This window comes from Amblyomma maculatum, chromosome 5, assembly GCF_055883805.1.
Source record: "Amblyomma maculatum isolate TAMU_Amacu chromosome 5, ASM5588380v1, whole genome shotgun sequence".
Classification (NCBI taxonomy): Eukaryota; Metazoa; Arthropoda; class Arachnida; order Ixodida; family Ixodidae; genus Amblyomma; species Amblyomma maculatum.
The window spans coordinates 47,497,053-47,520,460 of NC_139348.1; the positions used below are offsets into that span (position 1 = coordinate 47,497,053).

General features: G+C 46.4%; 1 protein-coding gene across 2 annotated transcripts in view; it reads right to left on the reverse strand.

Annotated features, from left to right (window-relative positions):
* LOC146188252 (uncharacterized) overlaps positions 1-23,408 on the reverse strand; it is a 228,692-nt gene that overhangs the window by 105,445 nt on the left and 99,839 nt on the right. For both annotated transcript variants that reach the window (XM_084603705.1, XM_084603706.1), the window contains 3 exons: positions 17,661-17,905; positions 13,557-13,707; positions 7,304-7,780 (listed from right to left, as the gene is read on the reverse strand). In XM_084603705.1, the coding sequence (XP_084459831.1) occupies positions 7,304-7,780; positions 13,557-13,707; positions 17,661-17,905 (873 nt within the window). The remainder of the gene's footprint in view (positions 1-7,303; positions 7,781-13,556; positions 13,708-17,660; positions 17,906-23,408) is intronic.

Below are 23,408 nucleotides of genomic sequence, written 5' to 3' on the forward strand. Positions count from 1 at the left end.
CGGCAGATAATCTGGTATTGCACTGTGAAGTGACATGATTTCTTGAGACTGAGAGAATTATAAGTAATTTCTGATGTGTGTAATTTCTGAAATGGTAAAAATTAGTAGTGCGGTTGTGGGGTTTAACGTCTAAAAATGACACAGGCTGAGAGACGCCGTAGTAGAAGACTCCGTAAATTTCGACCACCTGGGGTTCCTTAACATGCACTGACATTGCGCAGCACAGGCGCACCTTGCTTTTTGCCTTAATCGAAAGGTAAATTAGTAGTGTAATTATTTTTTTTTCAATGACAATGAATTTCACCATGTGACAGAAATTTTACACACTTAAAAAAATTTAGCACTATCACTGATTAATTTTCAGTAACATTAAAGTGCAAGCTACGAATCAGTAGCTGCGACGACATTGTAAAAACTGCAGTCACTGTCATGTTCTGGCAAGAAAGTTTGGAAGAATTTCTTTACCATTGTAATTATTGTTGAGCAGTGACTCAGGGCGGTTCTGTCATTTACTTCCAAAATAGGTGCTGGATATAAACTATCCTTAAAGAAATTGAGTTCATCTTATCATGAGACTATAAATATTGTTACGATGAAATAAGAAGGGGTGTTTATTTACAGTGCTGATGTAGCGGAGCAAGATGAAGCCTACTAGCGCCCAGAAACCAACGCTTCTTCTTCCTCTTCTGTCACACCATCACCATCCTTCATCGTCGTCATTAGCGTGACATTTCCCCCCTACTCAGACAAAGCCCTCTGGGCGTGTTCGTGAGTCATGCGAGGCTGACACGGCTTCAAGCGGGCAACATGACATAGTTCGGCTTTGGCAGACCGGCGACCTGATGCTGTCAGGCGGGCTATTCCATAAGTTAAATCACTAATGCGTTTGATAACTACATATGGGCCGTCATAATGGGCCAAGAGTTTTTGATGTAGGCCACGGCGCCGAATTGGACGCCATAGCCAGACTAAATCACCTACAAAGTACGTGACCCGCCGGTGACAGGCATCGTATCGCACTTTAGAACGTTCTTGTGAAGCACCAGACAGTAATCGGGCGATTCTCTGAGCTTCTTCGGCGAGACAGAGGGTCTCAGCCAGGCAGGGGTTTTCACGGCTTGTGAAGGGCAGGATAGTATCCAGAGAGTAGTGTGGCGGTCTGGCATAGAGCAGAAAAAATGGACTGTACCCAGTCGTCTCATGCGTGGCGGTATTAAACGCATACGTGATGAAGGGCAGTATGGTGTCCCAGTTCTTATGCCTTGTGTCCACATACATGGCTAGCATGTTGACAAGCGTTCTGTTGATGCGCTCAGTCAAGCCATTTGTCTGGGGATGGTATGGCGTCGAGTGTTGGAAAGTTACGGCGCATAAACGCATGAGCTCTTCAACAACATCAGCAGTGAATTGTCAGCCCTGGTCAGTGATGACAATTCGTGGCGGCCCGTGTCGTAAGATGACTGAGTGCAGCAAGAAAAGCGACACCTGATGCGCTGTAGCAGATGGAAGAGCGGCGGTTTCACAGTAATGTGCGAGATAGTCCACGCAGATTACAATCGTCGGTGTGGTCCATAATGGTCGTAAGCGGTGGCAGTCCAGCGATGCGGCGACTACGTCGAAGCTCCAGTTGGTCTTGCAGCGCTGTAGGTAGGGATCGAGGGATCGTACGGAGCACCTTCCACCAAGTTGTTACGCTGAAATAAGAAGGGGTGTTTATTTACAGTGCTGATTTACAGTGGAACAAGATGAAGCCTCAGTTCAGGCGTTCAGTCGTGTCCGACTCTTCGTGACCCTATGGACCATGTCACGCCACGCTTTCCGGTCTCTCACTATCTTCTTAACATCACATAGCTTCATCTGCAATGCCTCGAGAATGCCATCTAACCATCGCGTTCGCTGCCTACCCCTTCTCCGGCGACCCTCAACCTTTCCTAACATCAAATCTTTCTCCAGCGACTCCTCTCTTCTCATCAGATGACCAAAGTAGCTGAGCTTTAACTTTAGAATTTGACCCTCCAATGAGCAGTCAGGGTTTATGGTCGACAATATCGACTGATTTGATCTTCTGGCAGTCCAAGGAACTCTTAAGAGTCTTCGCCAGCACCACAATTCAAACGCGTCAATTCTTCGGCGGTCAGCCTTTTTCACAGTCCAACTCTCGCATCCACACATCACAACTGGAAAGACCATAGCACGGGTTATACGGATCTTGGTTGGCAGACTAATGTCTCTGCTCTTTACTAGACGGTCAAGGCTAACCATTGCTCTCTTTCCCAGAAGCAGGCGTCTCCTAATTTCATGGCTGCAGTCTCCTTCCGAGGTAATCTTGGCGCCCAAGAACAAAAAATCTGTCACAGCTTCCACTTCTTGTCCATTGATGCTCCAGGACTTGATAGGGCAAGACGCCATGATCTTCGTCTTTTTAATGTTCAGTTTAAGCCCAAACTTCTCACTCTCTTCTTGTACGCGCATCAGAAGTCTCTTGAGTTCCACTTCACTTTCTGCCATTAAAGTGGTATCATCCGTATATCTAAGGTTGTTGATACGTTTTCCAGCAATCTTCACTCCAGCTGAAGACTCATCCAGACCGGCCTTCCTCATGATGCACTCTGCATATAGGTTAAATAGGCAGGGCGACAGTATGCAGCCTTGCCTCACCCCTTTCTCAATCGGAAACCAATCAGTAAGACCATGCCCAGTTCTGACTGTGGCCTCTTGCCCTTCATAAAGGTTCCTGAGGAGACAGATGAGGTGAATTGGAACTCCCATCTCTTGGAGAGCTTGCCACAATCTGCTGTGATCTACGCAGCAGATGAAGCCTACTAGTGCCCAAAAACCAACGCTTCTTCTTCCTCTTCTGTCACACCATCACCATCCTTCATCGTCGTCATTAGCGTGACAATATGTATTTTTTCCCGAGCTATACATCGATGGTTAAGCCCGCATGAAGCATTTTACTCGCCTTGTCAGAAACAACCAGTTTTCTCGAAAGACAGCACAGACAAAAGGGGTTTTAATGGTTCTAATGGGCTACCAGTGTACATTGATCTATATGTATTATGTAATATTTAGTGTAACAGGTACTGTAAAGATTTGTTTCTTAAACGTTTGAGCATTTTTATAAAACGAAATGTGCTCATTACCAGTCAGAGAAAGAGCGCTATAGCAGACGACAGACCAGGAAGAGGAGGACACACACACATGCGCTCCTCTTCCTGGACTGTCGTCTGCTATAGCGCTCTTTCTCTGACAATGAATAACCAACTCGCCCAGCAACATACCCTGTTGTGCTCATTACCACTGTTACGGATGCGCAGAATCGTTCAACAGAAAAAAAAAAGAAATGAAACGCATATATGGGTTTAACGTGCGACATCAGCTATATGACGGATGATATAGGAGCGGGCCTCAGTGTCGTTGACCACGTAGAATTGTTTCACATGCAGTCAAATTCCAAAGCCGAGGAGCACTTTCCGAAATGGCCGGAATCGAACTTCCCGCTCTCGAAATCAGCAGTCGAGTGCCCTACCACTAAGACACCATGACAGAGATTTAACAAAAATAAATAAATAAAGTACTCAGACAACTCTATCTTGAATACCGAAGGCACAGATTGGCTTGTTCAAACTGGATTTTGCTATGCAGAAGTCTGCGGTCGCATGTTTCAGCAGTTGCGGTATTCCAAGCAGAAACGAGAATATACAATTTTTGAGCATTTGCATTAAGCTGCATTGATGGCAGCCACCTGTTTTTCTTTGACACGGCACCTAATGACATCAGCGCTTTGTTTGAGACGCCGCTTGTCAAAGGATCTCAAGCGCCGAAGACCGTGACTGATGATATGTCCTTTCCAGCGTGACATACTCGATATGGACAAGTATTTTTTTTTTTTAATGGAATGTGGGGTAATAGCCTGTTCATATTTCTTTTGCAAGAGGCAGATAAGTAAGCAAAAGTGCACAGGAACAGCAAAACAAACAAAAATCACTCTTGTACGCGCTGCACGCATGCACGTAAATTCCTCCGGGCTGACACACGATGCGAGCACGCATCCACACTGGGTAGGGTTCACCACTGTGATGCTAGGCAGCGACTCTGCTCGATATCGAGGCCAATAGGGCACATGACGGATCCTGGATGAAAGTCCGAATCTTTGGAGTCTGAAAAATTGGTAGGCTACCACATACAGAACACATCCAAGCATCCAGCTAGTATATTGGCTGTCGTGCAGTTTCATGGGTGGCACAATCTTCTTTTCTAACTTGCATTCAAACTGCTCTGCTTTCTTTAAAGCTGCAGACCTATTAAAATAATCTGAAAAAAATACATGGGCCTCAATTGGCTGTGCCCATTTTTATCCTATCCATCGTCTAGAGAGCAACTTTCCGTGTTAATGTGAAGTACCGTTCAACAATATGTACAGCGCAAAAAACGAAGACCGGCTAAAGAAACACGCAAACATACAAGTCCTGACTATCAACAGAAATTTTATTAGAAAATACTCGTGCTTATAAAGGCTTCAAACCCAGCACGCAAGGTGCACAAGGTATGAAACACAACAAAAAACAAAAAAAAACAGAAACAGCAAACCAAACCACACGTGCACATTAGTCCGATTGAACTGCAGCAAAACACTCAAGATAGTTCAGTTCTACCTAGTGCAACGCCCCCGAAGATTTCGCAACGCACGGGGTGCGCGATGGTTCCGGTGGTGGCTACTGTGCCGTTTTTTTGGGCGGGACTGTGCAGAAGTGCCAGCTTTGTGACCGTAGCAGTGCAGAAATGCCAGAAAGCAGGCAAGAGCGCTTGTTCGAAGACCGAGTTGGCCAAAAGGCATGGCGTGCCCCTCTCGACGTTGTCCACAATATTGAGCAACAAGTCAAAAATACTAGAGGCTTACGGCAAGACCTATTCTTCGAAGCGGTCACGAGTGCGGGCTCCCATGTATCAAGATGCGGAAGCTGCTCTGCTCCGCTGGCTGCAGAAAGCAAACGCTGCCCACCTTCCCGTCAATGGAACGCTACTGCGGGAGAAGGCCAACGACCTAGCTCTACAACTTGGGCACGAGGAATTTAAGAGCAGCAATGGATGGTTTTGCCGTTTTAAAGAACACAATAATTTAACCTTTCTCACCGTCTGTGGTGAGAGCGGCAGCATTAACGAGAGCGTTGTCGAGGATTGGAGAAACCACACATTGGCGCCGCTGCTTAGCGAGTACGGTGCAGACGACGTTTACAACCTTGACGAGGCTGCACTTTTTTATAAGATGCTGCCAACAAAAACATTCGCAGTGAAGAACACCGCCATCAAGGGTAGGAAACAGGCCAAGGACAGGATTACTGTGCTGTTCGGCGCAAACATGTGCGGTAAACACAAGCTGCCGCTACTGGTCGTCGGGAAGACGGGGAAGCCTCGCTGCTTCAAAAATTCGCGGCTGCCGCCAAAGGATGAACTCGTCTACAGGCACAATAAGAAAGCCTGGATGACAGGTGCAATATTTGAAGAGCACGTGCGGCAACTTGACCGCAAGTTCGCGGCCACGGGCAGGAATGTCCTATTTGTCATCGACAGCTGCCCGGCACATGGCGACATCCCACATCTCCAGGCCATCAGGATGGTATTTTTACCTCCGAACACCACTTCGATCTCACAGCCGATGGACCAAGGCGTCATTCACCACACTAGGAAGATTTATCGGTACCACCTGCTCAAGCGCATGCTCCTTTGCTACGACAATGGCAAGGAGTACTCCATCGACCTCCTCGGAGCCATATGCCTCATAGAGCACTTTTTCTGAAAAGGGCTTAAATCTGACCACATGGTTTTAATGAAGCTCCAGTGTCTATGCAGCTGGCTTTGTTAGAACTTTAGGTTGGACTGAAGCCAAGGGCAAGTTGAAGTGATTGCTTACATAAGTAGCCTAGTAAAGTTTACCCTGGCGTTTTTTATGTGGAATAATATGTAAGCACCTGACTAGATACGAATAAACTGGAAACGTTTTTCCGATGCCTTTCATTTGAAATCATACATTACTTACGTGATGGCCTCTGCCTTTTCCCTATGCTAACAGTTGCATGCCCCATGCACTTAGGGAGTGGGACAGTTATTTTGAAAACACAGGAATAATGAACTTCTTCCTACAGCAGTTACAGTTATAAAGTGCCTCCACTTACTGCCATAAGTGCAGGATGCAGGAAAAAAGTCCAGATGCCCGTCAGGAGTTTCTTCATCTGCCATTGTGAATCGTGAAAATGACTGCGCACTGTTTGCTTTGCTGAGGCTAAAGCGGCAGCTCTTCCTTCAACAAGGCAGGCATGGGATCCACACTGTAAGTGGCTATGCTCTTGCGCACTGAGCAGGGGAAGACGGGCTTCCTGGCGTTTAATTTGAGCTTTTCCTTTCAAGGGCTCATTAGGCAGTCCCATCCTCAAACCATTAAAACTTAGTTTGTTTCAAAGCAAATGTTGTAAGGTACAAGAAAGATGGTTAGCCGACCGCATAGTGGCCGACCAAGACCTTAGAGGCTGGCGTTCTTGCCAGCGAGCTGTCTCGAGAACCTCTGTGGACTAAAGAGGGGTTGTGTGTAAGTTATTGCATTCAACAGTATACCCTCTGATAAGAACCAGATGCCTGAGAGATGGCGAAAGGCAAATGGTGGCATAATGACTAGGGCTACAGCAATGTGCGGTGTATTCCCAACTGCGTGTTCTCTGTCTTTGTGTTTTCGCTGTCGTTTGTGTATCTTTTTTTGTGTGTCTGTGCCGAAAGTACAAGCGAGTATCCACCGAGATATCGGCAAGGCTAAGGAAACGGGGTATCTGAAGGAAACTGAGCACGTGGGAACTGAGGTGGCATCAGAAACCGAGCTGCCATCCAGATTATACTACCACCCAAAGTCTGACTCCAAGCAGCCTAAACATTTGCCTGCTTTTTAAAGTATTGAGTACCATTAATGTACTTGATACACTAAATATGTATTTTCAATGCTGATACTTCAATAGCATCATTTTCAGCACGCGGTACCTAATACTGATATACAAAATGTATCGAAAGATAGTCTCGAAGGTACATGCATGTTTGGCCTGATCCTTTCTCTCCTCCAAAAACAAACTTTAGACATGGCCACTGTGGCAAGCATCCACTGAATGGCTATATACTTGCCAATGTGGCTATATTCTGTATTGTGCCAAAGATGGGTGACAACATGATAAAAGCAACACAAGCGCAACTAGATTAGGGGACAAGGGCATGCATTCACACATTGTGATGCCAGGCATCCCACTTTCAGACACCATGTACTCACCTTCTGTGGTAGCTACCGCAGATTGCCCTGAGCCACTGTGCCTTGTCTTTAAGACCTGGTACAGCTGCCTTGCAGCCGTATGTTCCCAAAAAACTGCACACACGTTCGGACTGGCAAGAACTTGATCAGTATTGGTTGCTGCCTTTTCGCCCTCCTCAGCATGGTCCCTCCCGAGCTCCGGCCTCAAAATGTCTTTCACAACAACAACAGGCTGCTTCACAGAGGGCAGATCTATGCAATCCTTCTCTCCACCAGGTTTCAGATAGGACGCAGTTTTCTTCGAGGCCTCTGCTGCTGGTTCTCCTTTGTCCTCACACTGTTCCCAGCTAAAAGGTGACCCACCATCACTAGAGTTCTGGGCCGCAGGCAGCTCTGAAGATGAAAATGGATCCTTATCTGCAAAATCCAAATGCCGGCGTCGAAGCGCAATAGCGGATTTGTCCCGGGTGTAGGTCCGTGGGATGCCACGAGCAGGACCTAAGAGGGAACAGATACAAAGAATCCATTGATGTAACAGCAAGGACTCATGATAGTTACTGGCAAGGAAATTCTGAAAATAACACAGAGAAAATGACCCCACTTTCTATGCTTCTTCTGGCTTCTGCTTGGCTTGGATACTGTTGTGACCAAAACCTCTGCGCCATAATACTAGCCCCTACAATCATGATTCTGTACAGTCAGATGCAGATTAAATCATTATATTAATTTCTTACTCCTTAAGCAAGTTTAGTAAAAATGAATGTTTGCTACTTGGCTCCATAGGTCAGCGGGCTGACTCACGACTCGACTCACTTGGGCTCACACATGCTCACATTCAAATCATGAGTTTGGACTCACATTTAAATCGTGATCCGAGTCATGAGTGAGTCTGTACGCCCACTCAAAGCTGAGTTGTCAGTGAGTCTGGATTGACATTCAGCTCATGATCTGAGTTGAAAGCCTGAACTCGAATTATTATTGTGAGCTCTGTCCAGACTCAGGTTCAGATCATGATAGGTGTTCATGACTTATTGCTGTGACAAAGGGCATCTCCTGGTGGCTGCAGAATGCCTTACTGCTCCTGGCGTATTTTGTGCATTTGGCAGACAACATATGTTGCCACCTGGTAGCAATGTATGTTGTTGCGTATGTTGCCACCGCCTGTGCGGCGGTGGCGTAGAGGTAGAATATCCGCCTCACATGCAAGAGGACCATGGTTCGAATCTCGGTGCCGCCTAATTCTCCACCGGACATTAAAAAAATCTGCATGTCCATGGAATTGCATGAACAGGTTTTGCATGCGACCTGATGCTGGTGAAGACATCCGGCAACACACTCCACACTCCCTCACCAGAACAGGAGTTGGTCACCCTGGTGCAGAATTGGCCACAATCTCCCATGATTAGTCCTATGAAACCCTGGCCCTCAGTCACCAGTGTCTGCGGAACAACTGACCAGCCGTCAGACCTGTGACACAGCAGGGGGTGCAAAAAATCCCTGGTTCTGCTGGTCAGGCCGCCATTGGAAACTGACCCTGGCAACGTTTAACGCTAGAACCCTAGCTAGAGAAGCTAATTTAGCAGTGCTGTTGGAGGAAATAGAGGGTGTGAAATGGAACGTTATAGGGCTAAGTGAGGTTAAGAGGCTGAATGAGGCATATACTGTACTGAAGGATGGGCATGTACTGAGTTATCGAGGTTTGCCGGAGAGGCGAGAACTAGGAGTAGGTTTCCTTGCCAATATGTATACAGTTGAACCCTGTTATATCAAACCCGGATATTTCGAATTTTGGTTATATCGAACTCACGGAATATCCCCTTGAAAATCCCATGTAAAAGTATAGGAAAGCCACGTCACATGTCGAACTTAATTTCGCCGGTCGTTCGATATATCGAACTCCGCACTGGAAAGTGTGCCTTCCCTATAGACGATCACGTCACCCTTGGCCGTTTGCCGCGTGACGTTTTCAAGCCATGCGCGGAAGGAATGAGAGGGGACAGTTCGGCGACGGCTGGTTTGGGCAGTGCCGCGCCCATTCCCCAAAGGCGCGCATCTGCAGTTATCGTTTCCCGCGCGGCAACACATGACGTTTGCAAGCCATGTGTGTGGGTGTGCCCATTCTTTTGCCGAGCTATCTCTCTCCTTCAGCACGCGCTACGCATGCGTCAAGCCAGCTCAGCCCGTTTTCAGACAGGTGTCGAACGCTTTCTCAGCGCCTGCGGACGTTAAAAAGCGGCAGCTCTCTCTCTCTTTTTTTTTTTTTGTTTTTGCGAGTCATCCTTTCTTATCGTGCTGTTCGGACGTTAAAAAGTGGCAGGGTTTTCCTTTTTTTTTTGCGGGAGTCGTTAATCCTTGCATGTATGAATCAATGAAAGCACATGGTCAGCTGCTGCGACCATGACCCCCGCCCCAAGCGCGGCGTGATAAATCGAACCAGGCTTGTGCAATCAAGCCATCACGGCCACTCTGCCAAGTTTGCTCCCTGCCATCGCAGGAGCTATCAAAAGATAAACACGCCCCGACGTTATTGTTATCGCTGCACAGCATCTTGGCACGCTGCCAAGAAATGAGCAGTGGATGAGATGATCGAAACGGAGTGACGCGTGCCATCGACATGCAAGCGAAAACGCTCGCGATTTCTGCCGCAGCAACACAAAAACCTTGTTTTGAGCTGCCGCGGTGGCTCGAGCAGCGAGAGGGATGCAGTTCCAACAAATTTGAAAATTTTCGCTCTGTCGCTGCCACTCGTTGCTGAGATCGATCAATCGCTTGCATGTGAGCGAGCTGGCCTTAACGCATTTTTTATTTTTTTTTTTCAAATTATCAGTGCAAAAGTGGAGGGTGGGTTCATTATGCGAGTGGGTTGATTACGCGACAAATACGGTATCGTGTTTTCGCATCGTAAGTGCCATCACAAGCCGATTTCTGTATATCGAATTGAATAGCATAACCAAGAAGGATGTCTACCTGCTTCCCTGCATCGACGACACTCTCGACCAGCTCTGCAATGCATGGTACTTCTCATCGATGGACCTGAAGAGCGGATATTGGCAAATTGAGGTCGACGAACGAGATCACGAGAAGACCGCATTCATCACACCGGACGGTCTTTTTGAGTTCAAGGTGTTGCCATTTGGCCTCTGCTCCGCACCAGCCACATTTCAACGAGTAATGGACACAGTCCTGGCAGGCTTGAAGTGGCAAATTTGTTTGGTATATTTAGACGACGTTGTCTTCTCGTCAAACTTGGAAGACCACCTAAAACGACTGCAGACAGTGCTGGAAGCCATCAAGTCATCAGGACTAACGCTAAAAGCAGAGAAGTGTCACTTCGCCGACGAAGAATTGAGTAGCCTAGGTCACATTGTTAGCAAGGATGGTATTCGCCCAGACCCGGAGAAAACAGCTGCAATCGCACAATTCCCACCGCCTGCCGGCAAGAAAGCTGTGCGCCGCTTCCTTGAGCTGTGCGCTTATTATCGACGATTTGTCAGAAACGTTTCGCGCATCGCCGAACCGTTGACGCAGCTTACAAAAGCTGACGTACCTTTTAAATGGGAAGCGCCGCAAGGGGAAGCCTTTGACGATCTCAAGCGCCGCCTGCAGTAACCTCCTGTACTGAGACCAAAATTCACACCGACGCGAGCAGTGTGGGCCTAGGAGCCGTTCTCGTCCAGAAGAGTGCCGGACAGGAGAAAGTGTCTTGCGATCATCTGGGCCACTTCTAAGTTCCGTCCATACCTATACGGCCGACCATTCAAGGTGGTAAGCGACCATCACGCGCTCTGCTGGCTGGCTACTTTGACAGATCCCTCCGGCTGCCTTGCCAGATGGAGCCTACGACTTCAAGAATGCGACTTGACTGTAGTCTATAAGTCGGGCCGGAAGCATTCCGACGCAGACTGCTTATCACACGCTCCCGTCGACGCACCCCCGAAGGACGATGATGACACCTTTTTGGGACCGGTAAGCGCCAGCAGTTTCACATAACAGCGATCAGACCCTGAGCTGAAAGCGCTAGCCGATTACTAAGAAGGAAAGACTGCTTCCCCTCCTGGTGTGTTCAGGCGACATTTATCTTCGTTCACATTAAGCAATGGCCTCCTCGTGAAGAAGAACTTCGCACCCAACAGGACTGCGCAACTCCTTGTAGTGCCTAAAAACCTCTGGCAGGAAATTCTGCAGCCGTTGCATGATGAGCCCACAGCAGGCCATCTCGGATTTGCATGCACATTGGGTCGAAACCAGGAGAAGTACTACTGGCCGCAACTGCCTGCCGAAGTTGCCCACTACCTGAAGACATGTCGTGAGTGGCAACGACGCAAGACGCCCCCTATCAGACCAGCAGGGCTACTAAAACCGATTCCGCCCCCAGACCTGCCCTTTTAACAAATTGGGATGGATCTCCTCGGCCCCTTTCCAGCTTCGTCTATGGGTAACAAGTGGATCATCGTGGCCACTGACAACTTTCCCCGTTACGCCGAAGCAAAAGCACTACCAAATGGTACCACGGCAGAAGTCGCCAAATTTTTTGTTGAACAAATTCTTTTGCGACTCCGCGCCCCAGACGTGCTCATCACGGACAGGGGTACGGCGTTTACGGCAGAATTGACGCAAGCCATCTTGGAATACAGTCATACAAGCCATCGACGAACAACTGCGTACCATCCCCAGACCAATGGCCTTATGGAGCGCCTGAACAAAACGATCGCGGACATGATCGCCATGTACGTCGACGCTAAACACAAGACCTGGGACGCCATCTTGCCGTACGTGATCGCGTATAACACGGCAGTCCAGGAGACGACCAGAGCGACCCCGTTCAAGCTTGTCTACGGCAGGGAGCCCATCACGAAGCTCGACGCAATGCTGCCGCACGTAACCAACGAGGACAACCTTGACGTCGCCGCCCACCTGCAGCGTGCAGAGGAAGTCCGGTGACTCGCACGTCTGCGTATTAAAGACCAACAGCGCACCGACAGCTGACGATACAACTTACGACGCCACGCAGAACACAACCCAGGAGACCAAGTGTGGATTTGGACACCAATTCGCCGTCGGGGACTAAGTGAAAAGTTGTTGAATCGATACTTTGGGCCGTACAAAATCATTCGCCGCGTCGGACCACTGGACTATGAAGTCATTCCCGACGGAACGTCAGCATCACAACAGCGGCGCCCACGTTCAGAAATTGTACATGTTGTATGACTTTAGCCATATTACGTGCGTTAAAGAATCTGTGGTGTTTAAACTTTGCATTGTTTATGTTTAAGTTGCTTTGTTTTGGAACGTCGAGGCGATGGTTTTTTTAAGGAAGGAGTAATGCCCCAAAACCTTCAAAACTGTATTTGTTGTTTTTTTTTAACAGCCGCCGGCATGCGGCCTTATATCTCTGATTCTGGCACACGTATCAATTCTGTATCCCGTGTTTGTTCATGCTTGTTGTCGCAATACGACGCGTTACCATTTTCTTTGTCGCGAAAGATGCGCCGAGATCTGTCTCGAAGATTCGGATCACTTGCGTATGTTTCCACACTGTTCCAGGGTGTACTGGTAGCAATTTGCGACGTTATCTAGATTGCTCTGAGCAGCCCTTCAATTGAGCGTTGACGAGTGTACGGGCATTCTTTGTTCGACGATCGACGAGAACGTTTGTTGCTATCGCCGCCGCCGAGTTGCTTAGTTCTTCTGCGGGCGCAAGTCAGCCCAATAAAGAGTTATTTTAAGTACCATCAAGCCTGTGTCTTCATTTGGTGTCAACGACCTTGTCACCACTATGTGACAATATTTACAATAGCTGACCTAAGAATCCCGATTTGCACCTATTTAAATTTGCTTTTAGCGCTCCAAAACATTTGCTCGAAATTTTCCTCGCATAATTATCGCACGCCCCAATTAGCATCACTTTTTTGCAACAATTCCAAGCATTATGCAAGCAAATAGGTATTTCAGACGTTATATTATTACACCCGGTAACAATATCAACATTTGACTGCATTAAAAACACTCTTTTTGTTTTGACATGTGTAGCTTGGAAGAGGGCAGAAAAGTGCAAAAAAAGGCGAATCCGGATGATCCCAGAAGGTCAACGTCAGGTCATTTTTTTTTTTCAATTGCAGGTTACTCGCCCAAGTAATCACGTCATCGTCATCAACGTTATTACTATGCCAACTGCAGTGGAAGGGCCTCTCCCTTCAATTACCCAGTCCAGTGCTAGCTGCCACCACTTGACCCCTACAAACTGCCTAGGCTCATAAGATAGTAACAAACTCACATTTATTGGAGCCACGATGAAGGCCATTGTAGCTAGCAGCAAATTTGAGTGATCGCTGGTGTTGTACAGGTGGAACGTCACAGCAGCCACAAAATGGCTTGCGTGCCTTCCGCCGTCCACTGCAGGCGTTCCCACATGACAGCTTGGCCTCCTGTAGAACAGCATGTTAAAATTCCAGAAATCACAGTTATGAAGTGGTTACTCATGAGTGCAGTCATGCAGCTAGTACACACTTGATCCCTATAAGTGGCAGCAGAGAAAACACAAGAATGGTGCAGCATCACCCTTGACTGCATGTTTCTTCAGTGTCACTGCTTTTTCTGCTGCTGTTTATATTAATGTTTAATCAACTAGCTCAACAATCTACCTTGTTACTACAGTCAAACTCGGATACATAGAACCCGGATAATTAAAATTTTGGTTATATCGAATTGACTGAATATCCACTTGAAAATCCCATGAAGGAAAACTATGTCCTATATAGAACTTAATTTCAACGGTCGTTCGATATATTGAACTCTGCACCACGCACTGGAAGGTGTGCCTTTCCCAAAGACGATCGCATCACCCTCCGCCCTTTGCCGCGTGACGTTTTCAAGCCACGCGTGGAAGGAACGACAGGGGGACAGTTTGGCGATGGCTGGTCTAGGGAAGCGCCACGTGCATTCCCCAAACACGCGCACATTTGCAGTTATCGTTTCCCGTGTGCCAGCACGTGACATTTGCAAGCCAGTTGCATGAAGGAACCAAAGAGAACCGGTGGGAACCAGAGAGAAAAAACGCGATAGAGCGAAGTGCAAGGGTGTGGCCCTTTCTTCTGCTAAGCTACCTCTCTCCTTCCTCTCTCCCGGCTTTCGTTCGCGATAACACGAGCTACTCAGCCAGATCAGCCTGTTTTCAGACAAAACGTCGAACGCTTTCTTCAGCATGTGTTGCGAACCCTCAGCGCGCGGCGGCTTACGTGGCTATGGCGCCTGCGGACGTCAAGAAGCATCGGATCTCTCTCCATTTTCTTTTTGCAAGAGTCATCTATTCCTATCGTTGTGCGTAAGATATAGCGGCTGCGGACGTTAGGAAGTGGCATTTTTTTTGCGGGAGTCCATCTTTGCATCTATGAATCAACAAAAGCAAGCGATCAGCTAGAGGGGCACGCGCCATCGACATGCAAGCAAAAACGCTCGCGATTTGCTTGCATGTCGACGGCGCGTGCCCCTCTGTTTCGATCGTCTCATCCACAGCTGTTTTATTGGCAGCGTGCCAAGATGCTGTGCAGCAATAACGTCAAGGCGTGTTTATCTTTTGATAGTTCCTGCGGTGGTGCGGAGTGAACTTGGCAGAGTGCCCGTGATGGCTTGATTGCACAGGCCTGGTTTGATTTATCATGCCACGCTTGGGTTGGCCGTAGTCCACTGCCACAAAAGCATTGAAAGCGTAATAACTGCAAATGCTGTTTGAAGCGGAAAATGCTAAAAGCCAGTGTCATGATCACAGCTGATCGCTTGCTTTTGTTGGTTCATAGATGAAAAGATGGTCTCCCGCAAAAAAAAATGCCGCTTCCTAATGTCCGCAGCCGCTATATCTTACGCGATTTCTGCTGTGGTGACAAAGACACCTTGTTTTGAGCTGACACAGTGGCTGGTGTGGCGAGAGCGACGCAGTTCTAACAAGATGAAAATTTTTCGCTTTGTCGCTACTGCTCGTTGCTGTGATCAGCTCAATCGGTTGCATTTGAACTGGCCTTAACACTTTTTTTTTTCAAATTCTCGAGTGCAAAAGTGGAGGATGGGTTCATTATACGAGTGGGTTGATTACAAGACAAATACGGTATCGTTTTTCACGATCGTAAGCGGCGTCTCAAGCCGATTCCTGTATATCGAATTATCGATATATCGAACTATTTCGCAATCCCCTTTGAGTTCAATATATCCGAGTTCGACTGTATAATTGTCTTATTGCACTTAGTGCATAAACCTGCTTTTAAAGCTAGACTGAGGTCAGTCAGTCAGAAAATCGTTCGCTCGCTTATCTGTTGTACCGACCACCATCGGCTACGCCCCTTGTTGGCCCATCGAGTAGCATCGCCGCTTTGTCACTGATTGCCAATAACAAGATGCTGTGTTGCCGAGTCACTGGCACGCCTCTCATCTTTACTTTTCTTGGCTTTTTAGGCCAGTATGATGCTCGAGACTAAACTTTCCACGGTTTACAGCGTGGTCATGAATGCTGAGTCACTAAACCAGCTAGGCCTAACTACGCGTCTTTTCAAAATGACACCAGGCCGCAAGCAGTCTACATCGGCAGCCAACCAAAAGTAGTCATTTGGGTCCATGCTTTCGGAACCCAATAGCAGCACATTTCTGTAATTTTTTGCCTTTGTTTTCCACTTCGAGTGTTTGGATGACAATTGTGACATGGAAATAGCCTGAATCATGATCTTTTGAATGCGACCAAAATGATGCCGGTGGAGCGTGTATTTCTCGATCTGCAGCTGATCAAATCTCACCACGATTTAACCTCAATTGAAAGGGCTAAGCGTACAGATTCGCAACTTTGGAAAGCTGTAACATGTCAAATAGGTGGTATTTTTCAACCAAAATTTGCAAATAGTTGCAGAAACATTAAAGGACCATAAAAATGAAATCAAAAAATCCAATGTTTAGACTGATTTTCGACAGCACGGATCAGTGTCCCCCTTAAAGTCATGCCCTTTGGCATTTGTAACACCCCTATTGAGAAAGGAGTGAGACAAGGCTACATAATGTCGACCTGCCTATTTAACCTATATGCTGAGTGCATCATAAGGAAGGCCGGTCTGGACGAATCTTCAGCTGGAGTGAAGATTGCTGGGAAACGTATCAACAACCTTAGATATGCAGATGATACCACTTTAATGGCAGAAAGTGAAGTGGAACTCAAGAGACTTCTGATGCGCGTACAAGAAGAGAGTGAGAAGTTTGGGCTTAAACTGAACATTAAAAAGACAAAGATCATGGCGTCTTGCCCCATCAAGTCCTGGAGCATCAAGGGACAAGAAGTGGAAGCTATGACAGATTTTCTCTTCTTGGGCTGCAAGATTACCCCGGAAGGAGACTGCAGCCATGAAATTAGGAAATGCCTGCTTCTGGGAAAGAGAGCCATCGTTAGCCTTGACCGCCTAGTAAAGAGCAGAGACATTAGTCTGCCAACCAAGATCTGTATAACTCGTGCTATGGTCTTTCCAGTTGTGATGTATGGATGCGAGAGTTGGACTGTGAAGAATGCTGACCGCCGAAGAATTGACACGTTTGAATTGTGGTGCTGGCGGAGACTCTTGAGAGTTCCTTGGACAGCCAGAAGATCAAATCAGTCGACAATGTTCGTCAGGTTCTGAATGACTACCAATAACAAATTTCAGATCAACTGGAAAATAACAGTGCGTGAATGAGTCGCGGTCCTAGTGATGCTAACTCGCTTTCTAGAACCGATGATGGAGTGCCCATGTTGAAACTCACGAATGTGAAAACAAATTAAAGCGTGCTACTTCACATATCCGATGCTGTTTGAGCAACATGGTGCTTAGTGGCTCAGTGACACCAGTCAAGGTAACTGGCAGCAGCTATTGCGTTCTTTCCTGTATGAACAGAGCTCGGGTAGTAGTGCAGGTGAACACAATCTCACTATGAGGTTTCCCTGTGCTGGATTTAACAAGATCACACACACAAAGAATATCACGTCTAATTAATCCTGTTAGTTGAGAGTAACACAAAATTCGCACGAGCTACAAGCGTTTGTTCTTGCACTATTTGTTCTTGCAAGTAACCAAAAGGTTGAAGAGCCACTTAATGCAGAAGGGCCATGTACATTAGTCGTGCTCCATGCTACTGCCCCTAGCTTTAATCTCTGACGTGCCTCGTAGTGCAACCACAGCTTGCCGAAATATCGGGAATTATGCTCCAAAATGCAGGAAATGCTGCAGCATCTCCACTGATGTCATCTGCATCATGATGCTTATCCATAAACCTTCACTGTCAACAGAAGTGCTGCTACAATTCACAATTTTATCTGCTTTTCAAAGGAGCAGAGGGAAGTCATCACTAAGTACGGGGTTCACACAATCTCACTTACCTCAAAAGGTGGTGTCAGTTCTTCTGACAATGCTGTTCCTGATGCTGGGGACATCAGTACGGCCGCTGCAGGTGATGCCAACAATTCTTCCTTTGCTGAGGTCCGGGTAACTCGACCAGTCCGCCGCTTGCCTCTTGTACACTGTTGCCCCGCATTTCGCACAACCTCGTCAGGCGGCTGGTGGATGGCAACGCGTGTGAAGATGAAGTTGTCGGCTGTCAGTGGTAGCTTGGGATTTTGTGCCACTGAAACAAATGAGGAAGCCACAGCCCACCCTTTTTTCACAGGCACACACTGAATAAACCTCGGTTGGCTAAAACTGTACTTCAAATAACTTGGCTCGCCTTTATAGTTTTTTTTTTCTCAGTCAGAACTAAAAGTTGGCCCCTTAGTGTTAGCATTCAGAGTAGGCCTTGTCTAGACATCACATTTGGATAGAACATATACAGTGATGTTGAATGTGCTGGCTTTAGATCAGATGACTAAAATTTAGAACTAAACGTCCATTCGCAATTTTGCACCATGGCGCAATCATCTTTCGGCCTTTCTTTATATTCTTGTACATTTGTACCACTTTCTTTCACAAGAAAGCCCTTAATATCACCCTTCGTGAGTTCAAATACTCTTACAAGAGCTGTTCGTGCATAACAAAATGCCAAGAATATCATGAATCAAGGAAACGGTGGCACAATAAAGATTGACTGCAAAGAAGCCAAAAAGAACATTCAGAGAGGAACATCCTTCCTCATCTTGACTCTCATTAGACATACGCGCATATCAAGCAGTGGACATTCACTCCTCATGTATGTGTGCACTTCAGCATTCCAAGCAAATTTTGCAATGGCAATTGGAGTATTTTATAGCCCTCCAAAAAGTGTGAGCTACTGGCAGGGCTTATTCATCCACATGTAGGTGTTTAATGAAATAAAAAGTCCACTCATCAGACAAAGGCGTACATTTTTATCTTAGAGTTCAAACTTTTCTGTTTAGGCTAAAAGACAGCATTAAAAGCAAGTGAAAATCATTATTTAAATTTGGGTTGTAACCAGGAAAGGTTAGTATGTCCGACTTGCATGTCGCAACTAGCTGGTTATTGGAATTTTGTAGTAGTTACAGTATGCCATAGGTTTATTACACAGACAAGGAATGCAGTTTGGAATTTAGTAATGTGCCTTAAAGCTTCAAGGCAGTGATCCATGACATGCTGTTAGCCAGGCTTTATGTCCTAACCAGCTAATTCAGGAAGTAGAATTTTCCCTCCATGTAACAGACTTGTGGTGCCATAAAAATTTATCATTAACTCAAAACTAGGGGTGTGCAAAAAGTACTTTCTCCAAACCAAATCGAATACGAATACTATACACCCTTGGTATCAAATCAAATATGAATAATGTAGCTAAAACTGAATCAAATACAAATCGATTAGTGAAAGCATAAAATCAAATGCGAATTGAATACTCTTCAACTTATGTCAATATCATTTGCATGCTGTTTATGAAAGTTATGTCCATATCATTTGTATGTTGATTAAGAGAGATTGCCTGAAATCCAATTTTATTCAAAATGCTGTTTGATACACAGTTCACAACAATGCACAGCTGCATCACTACGACTATGCATGTAGTGAGGTTTTTCTTTGTTTTTGCTTTGGAGTATTCTTGGCAATGTTTTCCTCCTTTCAGCTGCTCTCAAATACCGCAATTGTCATTACACAATGACCATTCGCTGGCGCACTTTTCTGTAGCTGGCAGGGTATGCCCGCTTTCAGGCTGGCAATAAATAACCTCAACACCCTCTTCTTTTTTTGCTTCGGTGTAATCCTGACATTTTCCTCCGTTGAGACACTTAGCAGCGTCCTCTGACATTACTTCCGACCTTCGCGCCTACGAATTTCTACTGAACTTATGGTAGCCTTAGCGGAACGCTCTGACATACCTTGGGACCTTCATGGCTGCGAATATCGACACACCTGTCTTCCGGCTGGCGTTACATAACCTCGACGATGTTTATGGTAGCCTGCGACGCTTATGGTAGCCTTGGAGGCATGCTCTGATATATACTTCCGACCTTCGCAGCTGCGCATTTCGACTACGCGTGCTCTCAGTCTTTTTTTTTTGGCTTCGGTGTATTCTTGACATTGTTCTCCTCCTTTGAGACGCTTATGGTAGCCTCAGCAGCGTGCTCTTACATATACTTCGCACCTTTGTGGCTGCGAATATCGGCATGCCTGTCTTCCGGCCGAGGTTACATAACCTTGGCGGAGCTTATGGTAGCCTGCGACGCTTATGGTAGCCTTAGCGGCCAGCTCCGATATATACTTTCGACTAGGGTGCTCTCAATTTTTTTTTTTGCTTCGGTCTACGTTTGACAACATCTTCCTCCTTTGAGACGCTTATGGTAGCCTTAGCGGCGTGCTCTGATATATACTTCCGACCTTCGCGTCTGCAAATTTCGACTGAGCGTGCTCTCAATTTTTTTTTTTTTTGCATAGGTGTATTCTTTACATTTTCCTCCTATAAGAAGCTTAAGGTAGCTTTAGCAGCGTGCTCTGACATATACTTTCGACCTTTGTGGCTGCGAATATTGGCATGCATGTCTTCCGGCTGGCATTACATAACCTCGATGGTGCTTTAGATACCCTGTGATGCTTATGGTAGCCTTAGCGGCATGCTCTGACATATACTTCCGACCTTTGCGTCTGCGAATTTCGACTGAGCGTGCTCTGAATTTTAATTTTCTTTAGCTGGTGTATTCTTGAGAACGATTTCCTCCTTTGAGAAGCTGAAGGTAGCTTTAGCAGAGTGCTCTGACATATACTTACGAGCATCGCGCCTGCGAATATCGACACGTCTGTCTTCCGACTGGTGTTACATAACCTTGACGGCACTTATGGTAGCCTGAGACACTTATGGTAGCCGTAGCGGTGGGCTCTGATATATACTTTTGACCTTCGCGTCTGCGAATTTCGACTGAGTGTGCTCTCAATTTTTTTTTTGCACCGGTGTATTCTTCACAACGTTTTCCTCCTTTGAGATTCTTATGGTAGCCTCAGCGGCGAGCTCTCTCATATGCGTTCGACCTTCGCAGCTGCGAATATCACCACGCCTTCCTTCCGGCTAGCGTTACATAACCTCGATGGTGCTTTAGGTACCCTGCGATGCTTATGGTAGCCTTAGCGGCGTGCTCTGATATATACTTCCGACCTTCGCGTCTGCGAATTTCGACTGAGCGTGTTCACAATGTTTTTTTTTTTTTTGCATAGGTGTATTCTTGACGTTTTCCTCCTTTGAGAAGCTCATGATAAGCCTCAGCCGCATGCTCGGACATATATTTCCGACCTTCGCGGCTGCAAATATCTGCATGCCTGTCTTCTGGCTGGTGTTACATAACCAAGATGGTGCTTTAGGTACACTGCGATGCTAATGAAAGCCTTAGCGGCATGCTCTGATATATACTTCCGACCTTCACAGTGGCGCATTTTGACAACGCGTACTCTCAATTTTTTTTTTTTTTTTTTTTTTTTTTTTTTTTTTTGCTGCAGTGTATTCTTGGCAACGTTCTCCTTCTTTGAGGCGCTTATGGGAGCCTTAGCGGCGTGCTCTCATGTATACTTCGCACCTTCGTGGCTGCGAATATCGGCATGCCTGTCTTCCGGCTGGCGTTACATAACCTTGACGGCGCTGATGGTAGCCTAAGCGGTGGGCTCCGATATATACTTTCGACAATGCGCATACCTGTCAACCTAGCAACATGAAAATTCAGGAGGCCACTGTAGCGGTGATGAGAGGAAAAGGGGGGGGGGGGGGGGGGGGAGAGAGGTCTTTTTCTTCTTGTTTTAGTTTAGCAATTATTAAATTATTGAGGCTGACAACAGTGGCAAAAGGTGAGAGTGGCAGCCCACTAGTTTATTTTGAATTGATCTCTCTATTGTTGCATCGTCAGAAACTTCCAAGTACCGTATTTACACGGTTGTAAGAAAACCACTTTTTTAGAGCTCGAAAATCAGAAATGTCAGGGGGGAGGGGGCGGAGGGGACTTAAAATCGAAAACAAAGCATGGCATCCTGAGTAAGATCAAAATAAAACTATATCAGCAAGGATACAGTAAATTGATTTGTTCTACGGATTCAAGTGCAAAATTTGGTTACTATGCATGCTTCTCGTGCAAAATATTTCTTTTCAAACTGTTACTACGCAGCAGGAAGTGCACCTGCGGAAGTGTCGATTGTTTAAGCAAGAGCCACTTTTCAAATTGCGGCGACACTCGCTTTTTGCGCGTCAGTCGCATCGGGCCACGTGACACAGCGGCACTTCCAGGAAGTATTGATGGTTGATGGAAGAGCCGACAATCATTCGTTGAGTTTTTGCGCGGTTTCTGACCAGGCACATGCTTCGTCATAAGCTCTTCAGTCCAAAGTGCATTCGGTGCTAGTTCTGCACAGCGTCCAAGGAGGCGGCTACCATTTATGCCAAAGATCTGTGTTGTGGGCAGCAGGTTCGAAGGTTCTAGCCAGGTTATGCGGGAATGGCAGCGACAGTGAGACAAAATTTTCAACGCCAAGTGAAGAGGTTTCCTAGGGACACAGTTGGTATGCTATCCAGAGCTTGAGGATGAGCTTACCTCGTACATCGCCGAAATATCTATGCTACTTGAAGTGGAGAAAAATAGAACAGACACACAATATTTTTTCCGAAGTCGCTAGTTGATTGAACATTATGTTAAGAGAGCGCTAGAACATGGGCAAAAAGAAAAAAAATTGTGTGTTTGTCACTTTCTATCTGTCCGTGTTTAAGCAGGTTTTAAAACATGCGTTTTGGGGAGCCGCCTGAAATTCCAGTCGACTTACAGTCGTGTAAATACAGTATACAGGCTCGTGAAAGCGTCTGAATCCTCGTGCTGCTCCATGGCAGTACATGTCGGTTGCTCGTGTTCATGATGGCACCATCGATTCAAACTGCATACTGGTGACTAACTGCTTCTGCACTGCTTTCCGGCATGGTTATAATATAGCGGGTTATGGAATTACAGCTATAGAGCAGGAAAAAAACAAATAACAAATTAAAAAAAAACGCCAGGTTGTGGCAGTCTCTTTTCGGGAGATTTGAGGTTGCATCCGTACAATCTGGAGATGAAATCAAAATTCGGGAGACTCCCAAACAATTCGGGAGAGTTGGCAGGTATATAGGTGCGCTCTCAATTTTTTTTCTTGCATCGGTGTATTCTTGAGAACGTTTTCCTCTTTTGAGAAGCTTATAGTAGCTTTAGCGGCGTGCTCTGACATATACTTCTGACCTTCGTGGCTGTGAATATCGACACGCCTGTGTTCCGACTGGCATTACATAACCTCGACGGCGCTAATGGTAGCCTGTGACACTTTTGGTAGCCTTAGCGGCGTGCACTAATATATACTTCCGACCTTCGCAGCTGCGAATTTTAACTGAGCGTGCTCTCAATTTTTTGTTTTTTTGAATAGGTGTATTCTTGACGTTTTCCTCTTTTGAGAAGCTAATGATAAGCCTCGGCCACATGCTGTAACATATAATTCCGAACTTCCCTGCTGCGAATATCGGCATGCCTGTCTTCCGGCTGGCGTTGCATAACCTAGATGGTGCTGTAGGTGCCCTGCGATACTTATGATAGCCTTAGCGGCATGCTCTGATACATACTTCCGACCTTCGCAGTTACGAATTTCGACAATGCGTGCTCTCAATTTTTGTTCTTTTTTTTTTGCTGCGGTTTATTCTTGGC